Below are 13,003 nucleotides of genomic sequence, written 5' to 3' on the forward strand. Positions count from 1 at the left end.
CATTCTGTCTTTCATGTGGTCCTTGGACCATATACTGGATACACAGGTCACTCAGTACATACGCAGCTTATTTAAACTTTCAGGTGTAAATTGAGCCACTGACTCAACTTGCCCAAGCATCACTGGCATATTTTACCCCACAACATTAAAACTGTTTCACACATGAGTTCAGATTTACATTAATGCCAAGTTCAGGACTTTGTTTCGTAGCACTGACTTAAATTAAAATAAAATAATGCCTATAACTTATCTATTTTAATTAAGATACAAGACTGATGACTTTAGTAACATGATGGATTCACTTGGCATGACATTTTTTTTGCTCTGGTTTGCTTACCATTGTCTCCATGTCCTTGAGTCCAAGATGAATTAAGTAATGTGAACTGTTTGTCCTTAATTTGTAGTCACATGATTGCTTTTGTTTATGGTCAGCTGGATACAGGAGTTGGTAATTTTGACCCAGTGGTGTGACTTTCAATGCCTAAAGCCTTCTGTGTCTCCAGCTGATGAATTGCTAAAACATTAGCCGCTACTAGCATAACACACCTGATCCTCTGAATGAGCTGGTGGACAAGTTGCATTGTGGGTAATGTAGGCACCAGCTTTTGACAAGGAAGTGGAATACAGAGAATAAAAGAGGCAATATGTTCAGTTCTGCTGCATCAATTTTGATCATTTTTTAAAAACTGTCCAACCATGTTAGCAGAGTACGATCTTATCTACAGTACAATCTGTCCTTCTGAAAGCCCTGAGAAGAAAGTACTGAAAAAAAAAGTGGTGATCCTTAGTCTGTTCTCAGCTGTCGTCTCTCCTGCGTTTATGACTCAAGAACAAATGAAAAAAAAGGTTTTGCCAGGATAATCTTTCTAAGTATTCTCATTTGGGGTGGGGGAAAAAAGCTGGTGCTGATTTTAATACATTTCTAGCTCAAAGAAATATATGTCAGTAATGTTATATAACTTGCAACTTGCAACACACAATACATAAACCTTGTGTTTACAGTGCATTGAGAAATTAAAATTCACCTTGATACTTTTAGACACATTGGGAACAAGAGACTAGACATGCAAGCCCTTAGAAAATGGATCACCAGATTTTTTTTTCTGCTCTTGGGGCTTCTGTTCGTCTTCTAAAGTGTTCCTGCCTCACTTGTATCACTTGTGTCAGTTGAGGGTTTGAAAGGTTGGATAATAAGCACCACTAAGGCAACAAAATATCTGGCAGGTGCTTTTAAAACACAATTTCCAGCCTATAATGTGTTTTTAAAAAAATTCAAACAAACCTCCATCCCCATTTAGAAAGAAAATCAGTGTTACATTAATCCAAAATTAGCCTAATCCTCATGTATATTCTGCTGCTCTCTGTTGGAGGCCGTGCAGAACATGCACACAGGCACACACACATACTGAACAGTAGCTGCACAGGGGAAAGTAGTATTATTGTAGTATTTCACGTCATAATATTTAATCACTGGATTTTTCTTCAATGTGTTTGCTATAATTAACTGGCTTACTCATCGCACTGGAGGGTGGAGGTGGCTTGTGCAAGAGGATGTCAATTCTGGTGAGGTTGTTGCAATTTGTACTGGTTGCCAGTAGAGGTTGAACTTGTTCCATTAAAATGACCTTAGAGGCACGTGTTTGCAGTTTTATAGAACGACACACCAACCTGTCCGTCCTTGAACCAGTGAACCTTGGGCTCAGGGAAACCTTTGGTCAGGCAGGAGAGGGTTAAACTCCCGTTGATCCGAACTTTTTCCTCCTGACCGCCAAACGTTAAGGATGTGGAGTCGCCCTCAATCTGTGGTGGGACTGAAGAGAGGGGAAAAAAACAGATGTATCATTAAAAGTTTAGTCTCAAACACTTTAATTTGTAAGAGCTGCAGACGAGTCTTACCCAGAACACTCAGAGAGTAATGTTTGATGGCAGTGCCGGCTGGATTTGTGGCCCTGCAGGTGTAGAGGCCTGTGCTGTCTCCGCGTGCCGAGCCCAGACGTAGCGCCTGTCCGCCGCGCGTGTATGTCAGCTGAGGACTGGACACGATGGGCTGGTTGTCCTTTAACCAGGTGATACTGGGTGTGGGCGAGCCCTCCACATCACAAGGGAGGACTGTGGGGAAACCCAGCACCACTGACACCTCCGAGGTCTCATTTGGGCCCCTGATGGTGGGGGGAGCTGGAGAAAAAGACCCACAGTACACAAATGTTTAACAGCCAGTAAGATTCTTACAGGCCTGGAGCACAGAATAAATAGATCCTAAGAGAATAGACCTGTTTTGTGCAGGAGACGCTCTAAAACAGAAATGCAGTGTGCAATAATACTTTAGGTAATTACAGCACATGGTCTTTAGGTGACACAAAAGTCCCCAGAGGCCTGCATAAAGAGAATTAAGTGTGTGCTAACAGACCAGACAGTGTGGTGCGAGTCAAATCAGCTGTAGAGGACAGATCTACACATGAATAAAGTATAATGTTCACTTCATTTCTTTTTTAAATCTTCATAAATTCTATGCACTAGTCTGTTAAAACAATGTCCACCCAAAACCCTGAAAACCTTTTCAAGGAGTTTTTGTTTTCTTTGTTTCTTTTCTTTCCTTTACTGTTTTGTGTAGGGAGAAAATAAATTAGAGTATAATCTGAAATCAGGCCGGTATGGTTGTGAGTGTATGTTTTGTGTCTTAGACAAAGCACAGACCTTGCACTGTGAGTCTGAACTGGCGCGTCTGAGTTCCTGCGTTGTTACTGGCCAGACACTGGTACAGCCCCTGGTCCCTCAGCCTCACTGACTTCACCTTCAACACCTGGCCGTCTTCCAGAAACTCCACATGGGGGTCTCCATCACGGGAGAGAACCCTGGAGAGAGGAAGGAACGGTGGATCAAATCAATACTATGGATGCACGCAATCTGCGCGTGCAGCGCTGAATGTCACATCGATAAACAGTCAGAGGGATGCTCACTCTCCATCCCGGCTCCATTCCACTCTGGGTGCCGGTCGTCCGCTAACCCGACACTGAAACTCCACCTCCTGGCCCAGGACCACAGTCAGCTCCTGCAGTCGGGATGTTCCTGAGATCACTGGAGGAGCTGTAACAGCGTATACACAAGAAATACACTGAAGAACTGAAGTATTTAAGAGATCGATCTAAATGCTGAATGAGATAACAATTGCATCAAAGTTATAATCACTGTTGTGAGAAAAAAACAGACCTGCTAAAATCATCCAGATTACAGAGGGACATCAGTTTAATTATTAATAAGATCATTAATGTCAAAAGCATTGACATTAATGATGAGTCTTTGTAGGTGTGAGGGGAATGACAACTTTCAAGATGTATGCTACACTGACCAGAGTATTAAAGTTTAATTAAACAGTTGAAGCTCTTTGGGTACCTGAGACTGCTGTTCCAGGAGAATTCCACTGATGGCAAGAAAAATACCCCTTTTAATTCTCTTCTTAATGCAGCAGGCATCCTTAAATCTGTCTTTTACCCTGTTCTATTCTTCTTAGTACTAAATTCACATTTAAGGATATCAGGAAAGCATCAAAGGCAGACTGAAGATAAGTAGGAGCCTGGGTTGGAGTGTAACCAGAGGCATATAAATCTTTCATTTCCATAAAAGTGGGTTTTAAGTACTGATTAGGAAGAATAATGTTATTTATGTAGAATTTAAACAGTAATGGACCAAGAACAGACCCCCGAGGTGCCTCATTAAGACGGCAAAAAGGATTAATTCCACACAATTGGCCATGTCATCCTGATTTCTTAACTTAGAAAAGTTTATAAGGCTTTCTTTTGTTTTTTAGAGGCTTAAAAGGAGCAGTCTGTAGTTTATTTGTCCAGTAGTGCAACATGGCGGCCTTTGTGAAAGACTCACACCCTCTGTAGATATAAACAGCTCATTCTAAGGTAACAAAAACACAATGATACTTATTTTCAGGTGATTATTCACTAATGAAGACATGTTTATTAATGTTGCATACTATTTCTACCATATGCTGTCAGTAAATACCTGTAAATCTTACACAATATATTCTTAAGGGGCCTGTATATTTTGTCTAATGTGTTTCTCAGATGATCGAATAGCTTTGATCGTGCCCCCTCCCCCCAAAAAATTTCCAAGGATGAGTTAGGGGATGCTGTGTCCAACATTCACCCCTGCCTCATGTCGTGATTGGCCTGCTGTGCAAGGCATCCTCAAATCTCTTTTCTCCTACGCTAAGTTGATTCTAAATTCACAATTTAGGGATATCAGGAAAGCATCAAAAGCAGACTGAAGATGAGTAGCAGTCTGGGTTGGAGAGGAACCTGAGGCATTTAAATTGATAATTTGCATAAAAGTAGGTTTTAAGTACTAATTAGGAAGAATAATGTTATTTACGTAGAATTTAAATACTAACAGACCAAGACACCTGAGGCACCTCATTATGATGACAAGAAGGTTTGATTCAGCACAATTGGCACGTCGTCTGACTTCTAAACTCACACAAGTTAACAGAGGTTTAAAAGACTGCTGTAGGGGCCGGCGTACTCTGTCAGAAGTGTATGTCAGATGTTTGAAAGGCTTCGATCACACCACCTTCCCCCAAACGTTTCCAAAACTGGATTAGGGGGAGCTGTGCCGGACCATTTCTGTAACTTTCTGAAGCTGAAAATCCAACGCTAACACCCACTTCACGCTGTGATTGGCATGCTCTGCGAGGCACAAAAAATATCCCTTTTAACTCTCTACTGAATGTAGGAGGCATCCTTAAATCGGTCTCTATTCTTGTTCATAATAAATACCAGTGTGACAGCTGGTTTATGAGCTCACCTTGCACCACGATGTTATATTCTCTCCGGGCCTCTCCGGCTGAGTTTTGAGCTGTGCAGCAAAATCTTCCTGCATGTTCTGGCTGAACTCTGTAGATTCTCAGCATCCTGTTCCCATTCTGCAGGTAAACCCCTGGACTGTCCACCTAGACACAAAGCAATCAGTTTAGTGTGTCCCCACACACACACACACACACACACACACACACACACACGCACCACACACACACACACACACCACACACACACACACAACATGCAAACAACTACATGCAAAAATGCATATTTACCCACATACAGGCTGTATACACACTGCACACAGAAATGCTGAGGAGCCAAATCCCAACAATCTCATTATATTTGTATAATGAGATGCAACAGTAAATCTTGTATCTCTTGAATCCAGTGTTTCATTGTAATTAGATCACTGACCACTTGGTGGCATTGTACAGCTAGAGATCCACAACACATATTAACATGCAGCTCAAGCTCTACATTTACTGTAGATGTGAATTGAGGGTGAAAATACTCACTGGATGACCATCTTTAGTCCAGGTGATCGTTGGAGACGGGATCCCAAAGGCATCGCAGCCCAGAGTGAGAGGCTGCTTCAAGGTGACAGTGAGGTTCAGTGGCTGGCCGTCGTCTTGGATCTCTGGGGGAACTGAAGAAGTGCAAAAGAAGTGTTTTGTGTTCAGTTTAAATGAATAGTTTGGATTATTAAAAGTGGGGCTGTATGAGCTACTTATCCATAGTGTATTAGCCTAGTTTGGGAAAGCAGCAGGAGTGCCTGTGTAGGAAACTAAGCAATGAACTGCTGTGGACAGGGTCAGCAGCAAAATGTATTTCAGCCACCTAAAAAAAAATCCAGTATCAGTGTAAGAGTGTTTTATTTTTAGAATATTTTCACTGCTTTACTTTGCCATCAGACAGCCTTTTCCAGTGGGAAACTGCTGTCATATAAACCAAATATTGTTCTTTACAACCAACCAAACTCCATGAATAAAATCAGTGGTTTTACTCTGCAGAACACAAATTTGCTGCTCTGCTGCTGCCTCAATTGGTTATAAAGTATTTTTGTGTCATTGTGTGACTTTGGTTGATTTGAACTAAACTTTGAAAACACTGAAGTCACACAACAACACAAACAAACTAACTGATCGAGGCAGCAGTAGACCAGCAACTCCTGTGGTCTGCGAGGTAAAATTAGTGATTTTACCGATGGAGTTTGGTTGGTTTGGAGAGATTGATATTTGGCTCATATAACGACAGGTTAACAGTGAAAAATTTGTAAATATAGAGAAAAATCTTATTTTTAGGTGGCTAATGCACATTTTTGCTGCTGACCCTGTGCACAGCAGGTCAGTGCTTAGCTTCCATTGCTGGTACTCCTCCCTGCTTCTCCAAACTGGGGGCATGTGACTGCCGTCTACTGTAGGCAACACACTGACTATGGATAAGTTCATCAAACAACCGCACTTCAAAAAATCAGAACTACCCCTTTAAGGTATTTTGTGAGGAGGAAGAAAAATGGGGTTAACTGAATTCTCACCATTTACTTTCAGCCTCGTCTTTCTCTCCACAGAGCCTGCCTCATTGGTCGCCACGCACTTGAAGTCCCCGCTGTGGCTGGCAGACGCTGCGCTAATTACGAGCGCTCCATCCCTCGCCACAGAAAACTCCGACTGTTCGGGATGTATCTCCAGGCCATTCTTGAACCAACGTACTTTGGGACGAGGTGAACCTGCAGGTGGGGTGGGATGGGGTGGTGGACAAGAGAAGGATTCTGAGTTGAGTATAAACTGAGCTTTATTGATCACGTCTGACAGAGAGAAAAGTTACTTCCATCGCTCTGCTTCTCTACAGGAGGAGAACTTAATGGGCAAGCGGCCCAGACTAGAAACAGCCAGCTCTACATTTATCTGTTGGACAGCGGAACAGCAGGGGAGACCATTGCCAAAATGGTTTGAGTCCTTGTAGCCAGTGAGCTTAAGATTTCAAGGTCAGAGTCACATAAAAAAGTAAGACGATATAGGATTTAAAACACTAGCATCAAGATTTATTACCAAACACTGAGGTGAGAGGCTTGAGCAGCAAGAATAGGAGTGGCTGAACAAACAGTTCAAAGGCTCTGGAGCCTGAAACAGATGTGTGTTGTGGGTGGAAATGGTCAACAGGAGAAAGGTGAAATGAGGCAAAAAAAAGGTGGAGGATTTTGTGCCCAACACAACAAACCCCCAGGACAAGGACAGACCAGCCAGAAGCAGCAAAACATATTTTAGACACCTAAAAGATCAGTTTAAGTGTGCACTATATAGAATATTTTCACCACTTTCACCAAATATCACCTTCTCCAAACTAACCGAACTCCACAGGTGAACTCATTCATTTTACCTCATTGAAAATTGCTGGTCCACTGCTACATAGAGTGATTAGTTTCTTTGTATTATTGTGTGACTTTGGTGTTTTTAGATGCGAGTTCGGATTCACTGAAGTCACACAATAACACAAAAAAATCAACAGATCGAGGCGACTGTAGACCAGCGACTCTAGTGTTCTGCAAGTTAAAATTACTGATTTTCCCAATAGAGCAAAGGAGACTAATAATTCACTTTTACGACAGACGTTTTCCATAGAAAAAGGGTGTCTGACATGGATAAGTACCTCATTCAAGCCCACTTCAAAAAATCCAAACCATCCCTGTTTGGCTTATGTAACGCCGGTTTCCAGTTGGAAAAGATTGTCTGATGCCAAGGTAAAGTGGTGAAAATGTTCTAAATATAGCGTACACTTAAACTGATATTGATTGGTATGGATGGGTGGAAAAGAGCTGAAAATGGTCAACATGAGAACAGAAGAGAGAATTTTGTATCCATCATCAGATTCTGAGGACAAGGACAGACCAGTGTCGAGTTACAGTGAAAGAGCAATAAAACACATTTTATCCACCTAAAACAGGGTCCACTTGAAAAAGTTTATATCAGTATGATTGCACGCTATATTTAGAATATTTTCACAACTTAACCTTGCTGTCAGACAGCCTTTTTTTGTCTGGAAACTGCTGTTATATAAGCCAAATGTCGCTTTCTCCAAAGCAACCAGACTCCATTAGCAAAATCCGTAATTTTACCTCATGGAACATGAGAGTTGCTGGTCTACCGCTGCCTTGATCAGTTAGTTTGTTTGTGTTATTGTGTGACTTTAGTGTTTTTAAAGGTTAGTTCAGATTCACCAAACAATAACACAGTGTTCTGTGAGGTAAAATTACTATTTTTGCCAAAGGACTCTGGTTTCTTTGGAGAGAGTGATATATGGCTTATATAACGGTGGTTTCCATTCAGAAAAGTTGATTCAGAAAAGATAATCTTCTAAATATAGTGTATACTTAAACTGATATTGATTGATATTGATAGATGGAGAAGAGCTGTAAATGGTCAACATTAGAAAGGTGGAAAGTGGGAGAAAAAGATGGAGGATTTTGTACCCAACAGTCAGGACAAGGACACACCAGTGAGGAGTTGCAGTGAAATAGCAGCAGTGCATGGGGAGTGATCCAAATGCCACGGCTCTGTCTATTTACAGAGGTGTTACATATACAAACACCACCGACCAGGAAGGGAAATCAAACACAGCACCCATTCTCAGCCCCCCGTCCAAAAAAAAAAAACGAACCACAGGAGAGGCAGCAGAATGAAAGGTGATGTTATCGTCCGTGGCCTCTCTCTACACATGTTTACAGTTAAGGAGCTTTGAGGCAAATTCATTATCTCATTGCAGGGAGGAAATGCATACAGATGTTCTATTTTAGATGTTAACAGATCTCATTAGCAGACTTTAAATTTATTTGCTCAGGCTGACGAAGTCGGAGATTATCTCTTCCATGTGTTTCCAAAATAATTACCTCTATCGAATGCAATGTGCTTGTTGGTGAATTAATAGTATCCTTTTGGCAGAGGCCGCGATCTCAAGAGAACAATGAGGGGATCCTTGTTTCCTGCTGCCGGCTGCCTCTCTAAGGTGTCAAGAGCATCAAGCATTTCTGTATGAGCCCTCTGAGGCCTGGTACAGCCCGCCCGCCCGCCTGCCCGCCGGTGTGACTTGGATAGAAGGAGGGCCAGTGTGGCTTCATCTTCCTCTTCCTGTGCTTCACAGTGCACCTCAGACATCTCTGTCCTTCATCTGCCAGCAGCAGCCTGTAATTAGGATTCCTCTCCCAGCAGGCCCCGACGCAGAGGAAAGCAGATGTGGCTCACTGAGGCAGCAGGCAGACTGATGTTCCAGCTGTTGCTCCACATTAGACATGGTCCTCACCTTCCTACACCGAGCTGTTACCATGGCACAGCTCCACACAAACAATACCTGTGTGCACGGGCGGCTGTCAGAGGCACCCATCAGTGCATCTACACGCATACACACACACTCACTGTGTTTTGGTGAAATAGAAAGCACATCCCTGCAGGATGCTACCTTGTTCGCACAGAGATGTTAAAATATAGAGACAACATCTTGTCTCAAGGTGCGGTGATAAAAGGAAGCAGAGCCTTTTATGATGGCAAGGATCTTTTTTAAAGGTTTGACAACAAAAAGTCTACAGTGACAGTGAAACACTCCTTTGATGGTGCAGAACTACGCATATCTGTCCTACATTCAAAGTGGAATATTCTCCTGTGTGATAAAAACAAACCAAAAAAGACTCATCCACTTTATGCTCTAAAAACTTTAGTCACACCTTGTAAATTGTGTCTCTTCTCAGGCCTTTTTATTTTCAGTCTGTCTGAGGCTGACTCATCAACATTGAATCGTTTCGTACCTTCAGCGGGACACGGGATGATGACCTTGCTGTTTGCTACTTTCTCCATGATGGCATCCCCAGGTTCAGCAAAGGACGGGGCCTCTGTGAGGACAGAAAAACACGTTGAGTGTTGGTTCAGAGCGCAGCAACGACAGTTGATGAACATTAAATCATGGGTGTAATCTCAACAGTGCAAATCCCATTATATTCTGCATAGAGCTTAAAACATGGTGAAAATGTTGATCAATGTTTCCCAAACTCTGTGATGACGTCTTCAAAAATCTTGTTTTGCCAACAACCCAAATTCATCTTCAGTTTACTGTCAGAGAGGAGTAAAGAAACCAAAAAATATTCGCATTAAAGAAGCTGGAATCAGAGAATGTTGATATTTTTTCTTAAAAAGATACACAAACTGATCACCAAAGTAAGTGATTAACTTAATAATCGATTAATTGTTGCACCTCTAAATGTAACCATCCAAGGCAGACTGACCACAAGCTCTGAGATCGTGAAGCGATCAGATATATTCCTACAGAAGTCACAAGTCAGTACGTATCAACCTCATTTGAAGAAAAATTTGCAGAGTCATGGAGAAGTACTACACTACCCACAATTCCAAAGTTTAACAGTAACATATCTGATTGACGGTTAGCTCGCTGTTACCATTGATATGTTTACTGTGATTCAAGTGAGTTTTTTCCAGTTGAAAAAAGGTAGTAAATTGCAAAATATATGTCATTGTAATACAAAGCATATCGCAAAATGTTAACAACTGCAATAATATTGTATCATGACTTGATAATAATATCATGTTGTGGGGCGTCTGATGATTCCCACCCATCTCAGATAGATTGAAATTAAGATCTGTTTTTCAGGAGAGGCTTGAAAACAAAGAATATTCATTCTCATACAAACACACACAACCAGCATGCAGGAACAGCACTTCCAGACGACCAACATTTCAAAAGTGTGTACTAGCTCTGCCGAGGTTAATGCGTACACATGTAGTTGGTCTCATTCAGATTTAGGAGTAGGGATGTCTGGAAAGCATCAAAAGCAGACTGAAGATGAGTAGGAGCATGTGCTGGAGTGGAACCAAGGGGCATATAAATCTGTCATTTACATACAAGTTATTTATGTATAATGTGAATAGTAATGGACCAAGACAACACCCCTGAGGCACCCCATTACTGATGGCAGGAAGGCTTGATTCAGCACAACTGACCACATCATCCTGAGTTCTCAACTTAAAAACGTTGATAAAGGCTTAAAGGAGAGCTTAAGGGGAAAGAATACCTTCAGACACCCAATCCCTCCAAACTTTTCCGAAGTTGGAATGGTGGGACCTGCCTGTAATTTTCTGAAGCTGCCAATCCAACATTCACACCCACTTCATGCCGTGATTATCCTGCTGCGCAGAAGTGACACTACGAGTCTCCGCCAGGAGAGACTCTTATCTCCATATTGAAACAATATCAAGCACCCTCCCCCCTCTATTTCAGTCAGTTTCACACTCTCAAGTGTTAACCTTTGGAACAGCTATAAACACTTTTGATTTATGACGTGGTCAGACGACGCCCTGTACTAGTCCTTACTTTTCTAGAATCTTCCTTCAGCATGAAACTACTGTGCCTCAAGAGGATGCACCTCCAAAGACTGCGAGAGCCTAAAACTGGGACACTGTCGGTGTGTATTAATGTTTATATCGCAAGTGCTAGGAAATGGTTTTAAAAGCAAGCAAGCATGATTCACAATATACTGTACATGATGCAGAGTTTAATTTGCTTCTGTACCCTGGGGGATACAGTCCTACAACTGGCTGTGGGGGGGGGGGGGGGGGGGGGGGGGGGTTCTGTCAGTAGTTCCTACAGTTCAACAAAGAGGGTTTGGGTAAAATATCTATATGTGCCTGCCTATTTAAGGGTTAATTTCTGCTTATTCTATAAATGAACAAACAACAGATATTCACCCAGAATCTCCAGCTTGATCTCCAGGGTCTCCTGTCCTGCGCTGTTCTTGGCCACACACCGGTAAGTGCCCTGGTCATCGAGGCTGACCCGCTCGATCCGGAGGGGCGTACTGTTCTTGACCCCAACAGGAAGTCCGTTGTGAAACCAGCTGACCTCGGGGCTCGGCTCTCCCTGGACTACACAGGGCAGAATCACTCTCTGGCCAATCAGAGCCTTCAGGAGGGAAGGTGCCGGCTGAATTCTGGGCTTAGCTGAGGACAAAAACAAACATCCTAAATGCATGTCTGATGCCATCTGTTACACACCCGTTTATTCACATATCTCACATATTTTGCATATGTTAGAGGTGATCTATTCACATGGAACCTGACAGCTAGACAGAAACAAAGTTTTAAGGTTTCTTAAGAACTTCCACTTTCTAATGAAGTCCCATGGAGTTACCTTGAATGTGTAAATTGTAGCTTAGGGACACGTTGCCTGCTGGGTTCTCGGCAGTGCAGGTGTACAGTTTACTATCAATCAGGCGCACATCAGTGATCCTCAGAGAGCCCGAAGGCAAAACAGTGAACCTGGGGAGTGGTTAGGGGTCAAGGGCAAAGAGATGGAGAAAACAAAACACGTTATGAGTCACTGAAGATCTACAGCCACTGTGTTTTGGGAGAGAAGGTTGTTTTGTAACAGTATTTTCCTCTAGTGTCCTATTTAACACTGTGGAGTATGGATACAGCTATATGAGCACATAAATAGTAAAATATTTACAGAAGCTACATGATGTTTTCAGTGCTGGGCAGCCAATACTGCTGCATATAGCAGCTGCCCATGGCTCCTTCAAATGTTGCCACTTTTATCCTACAGTCAGTTATTTTTTCATCTTTATTGCAGACGGCCACAGAGAGAGACCTGCTCCACCACAGAATCAAGCTGTCGCACTCGACAGCCAGAAGACCAGCTTGGCTCAAAACATCACTTGTGGATGTGCTAATAAATTTGACTGAAGGGAGCTGCAGCGCGTGGACCTTTTTCGTGTCTTCGCCTGACAGGCGGACCGGTTCTGAGCTGACAACACAACATGCAAGAAAAAGAATGAGGGGAGGAGGACTCTATCTTTACATCCATAATGCTTCATGCTCAAACACAGATGTTGAACTCTATGTTGTGCTGTGTTGTTTTTAATGTGCTTTAAGCTGCTTCTTCATGCCACCTTGCCTTAGTGTCAATATTAGTTCCTACCTGTCCCTGTTCAGGAAGTTTAAGGTATAAGTTTAACGGAGGTAGAGAGAAAAGCCTGCTGTGAATCCTGACAAAGTGATATTGGCTGCCCTGTCTTGCCGTTTTGGTGTTGATTAAAAGAAAAGTATACAAATCGAGATGGCAGCCCGCTCATTACCCACAAGCCAGAAGGACCAGAGAGCGCTACGAACATAGAAAAG

General features: G+C 42.5%; 1 protein-coding gene across 1 annotated transcript in view; it reads right to left on the reverse strand.

The window, feature by feature from the left end:
- Positions 1-13,003, reverse strand: part of hmcn2 (hemicentin 2) — a 106,473-nt gene that overhangs the window by 51,611 nt on the left and 41,859 nt on the right. The window contains exons 23-32 of the mRNA XM_084727892.1: positions 12,015-12,142; positions 11,573-11,824; positions 9,622-9,705; positions 6,364-6,555; positions 5,345-5,475; positions 4,813-4,957; positions 2,958-3,084; positions 2,695-2,852; positions 1,897-2,175; positions 1,669-1,811 (exon numbers count right to left, since the gene is read on the reverse strand). Coding sequence (XP_084584018.1) covers positions 1,669-1,811; positions 1,897-2,175; positions 2,695-2,852; positions 2,958-3,084; positions 4,813-4,957; positions 5,345-5,475; positions 6,364-6,555; positions 9,622-9,705; positions 11,573-11,824; positions 12,015-12,142 — 1,639 coding nt within the window. The remainder of the gene's footprint in view (positions 1-1,668; positions 1,812-1,896; positions 2,176-2,694; positions 2,853-2,957; positions 3,085-4,812; positions 4,958-5,344; positions 5,476-6,363; positions 6,556-9,621; positions 9,706-11,572; positions 11,825-12,014; positions 12,143-13,003) is intronic.

The sequence above is a fragment of the Lutjanus erythropterus genome, chromosome 10 (assembly GCF_056507025.1).
Source record: "Lutjanus erythropterus isolate fLutEry1 chromosome 10, fLutEry1.hap2, whole genome shotgun sequence".
NCBI lineage: Eukaryota > Metazoa > Chordata > Actinopteri > Lutjaniformes > Lutjanidae > Lutjanus > Lutjanus erythropterus.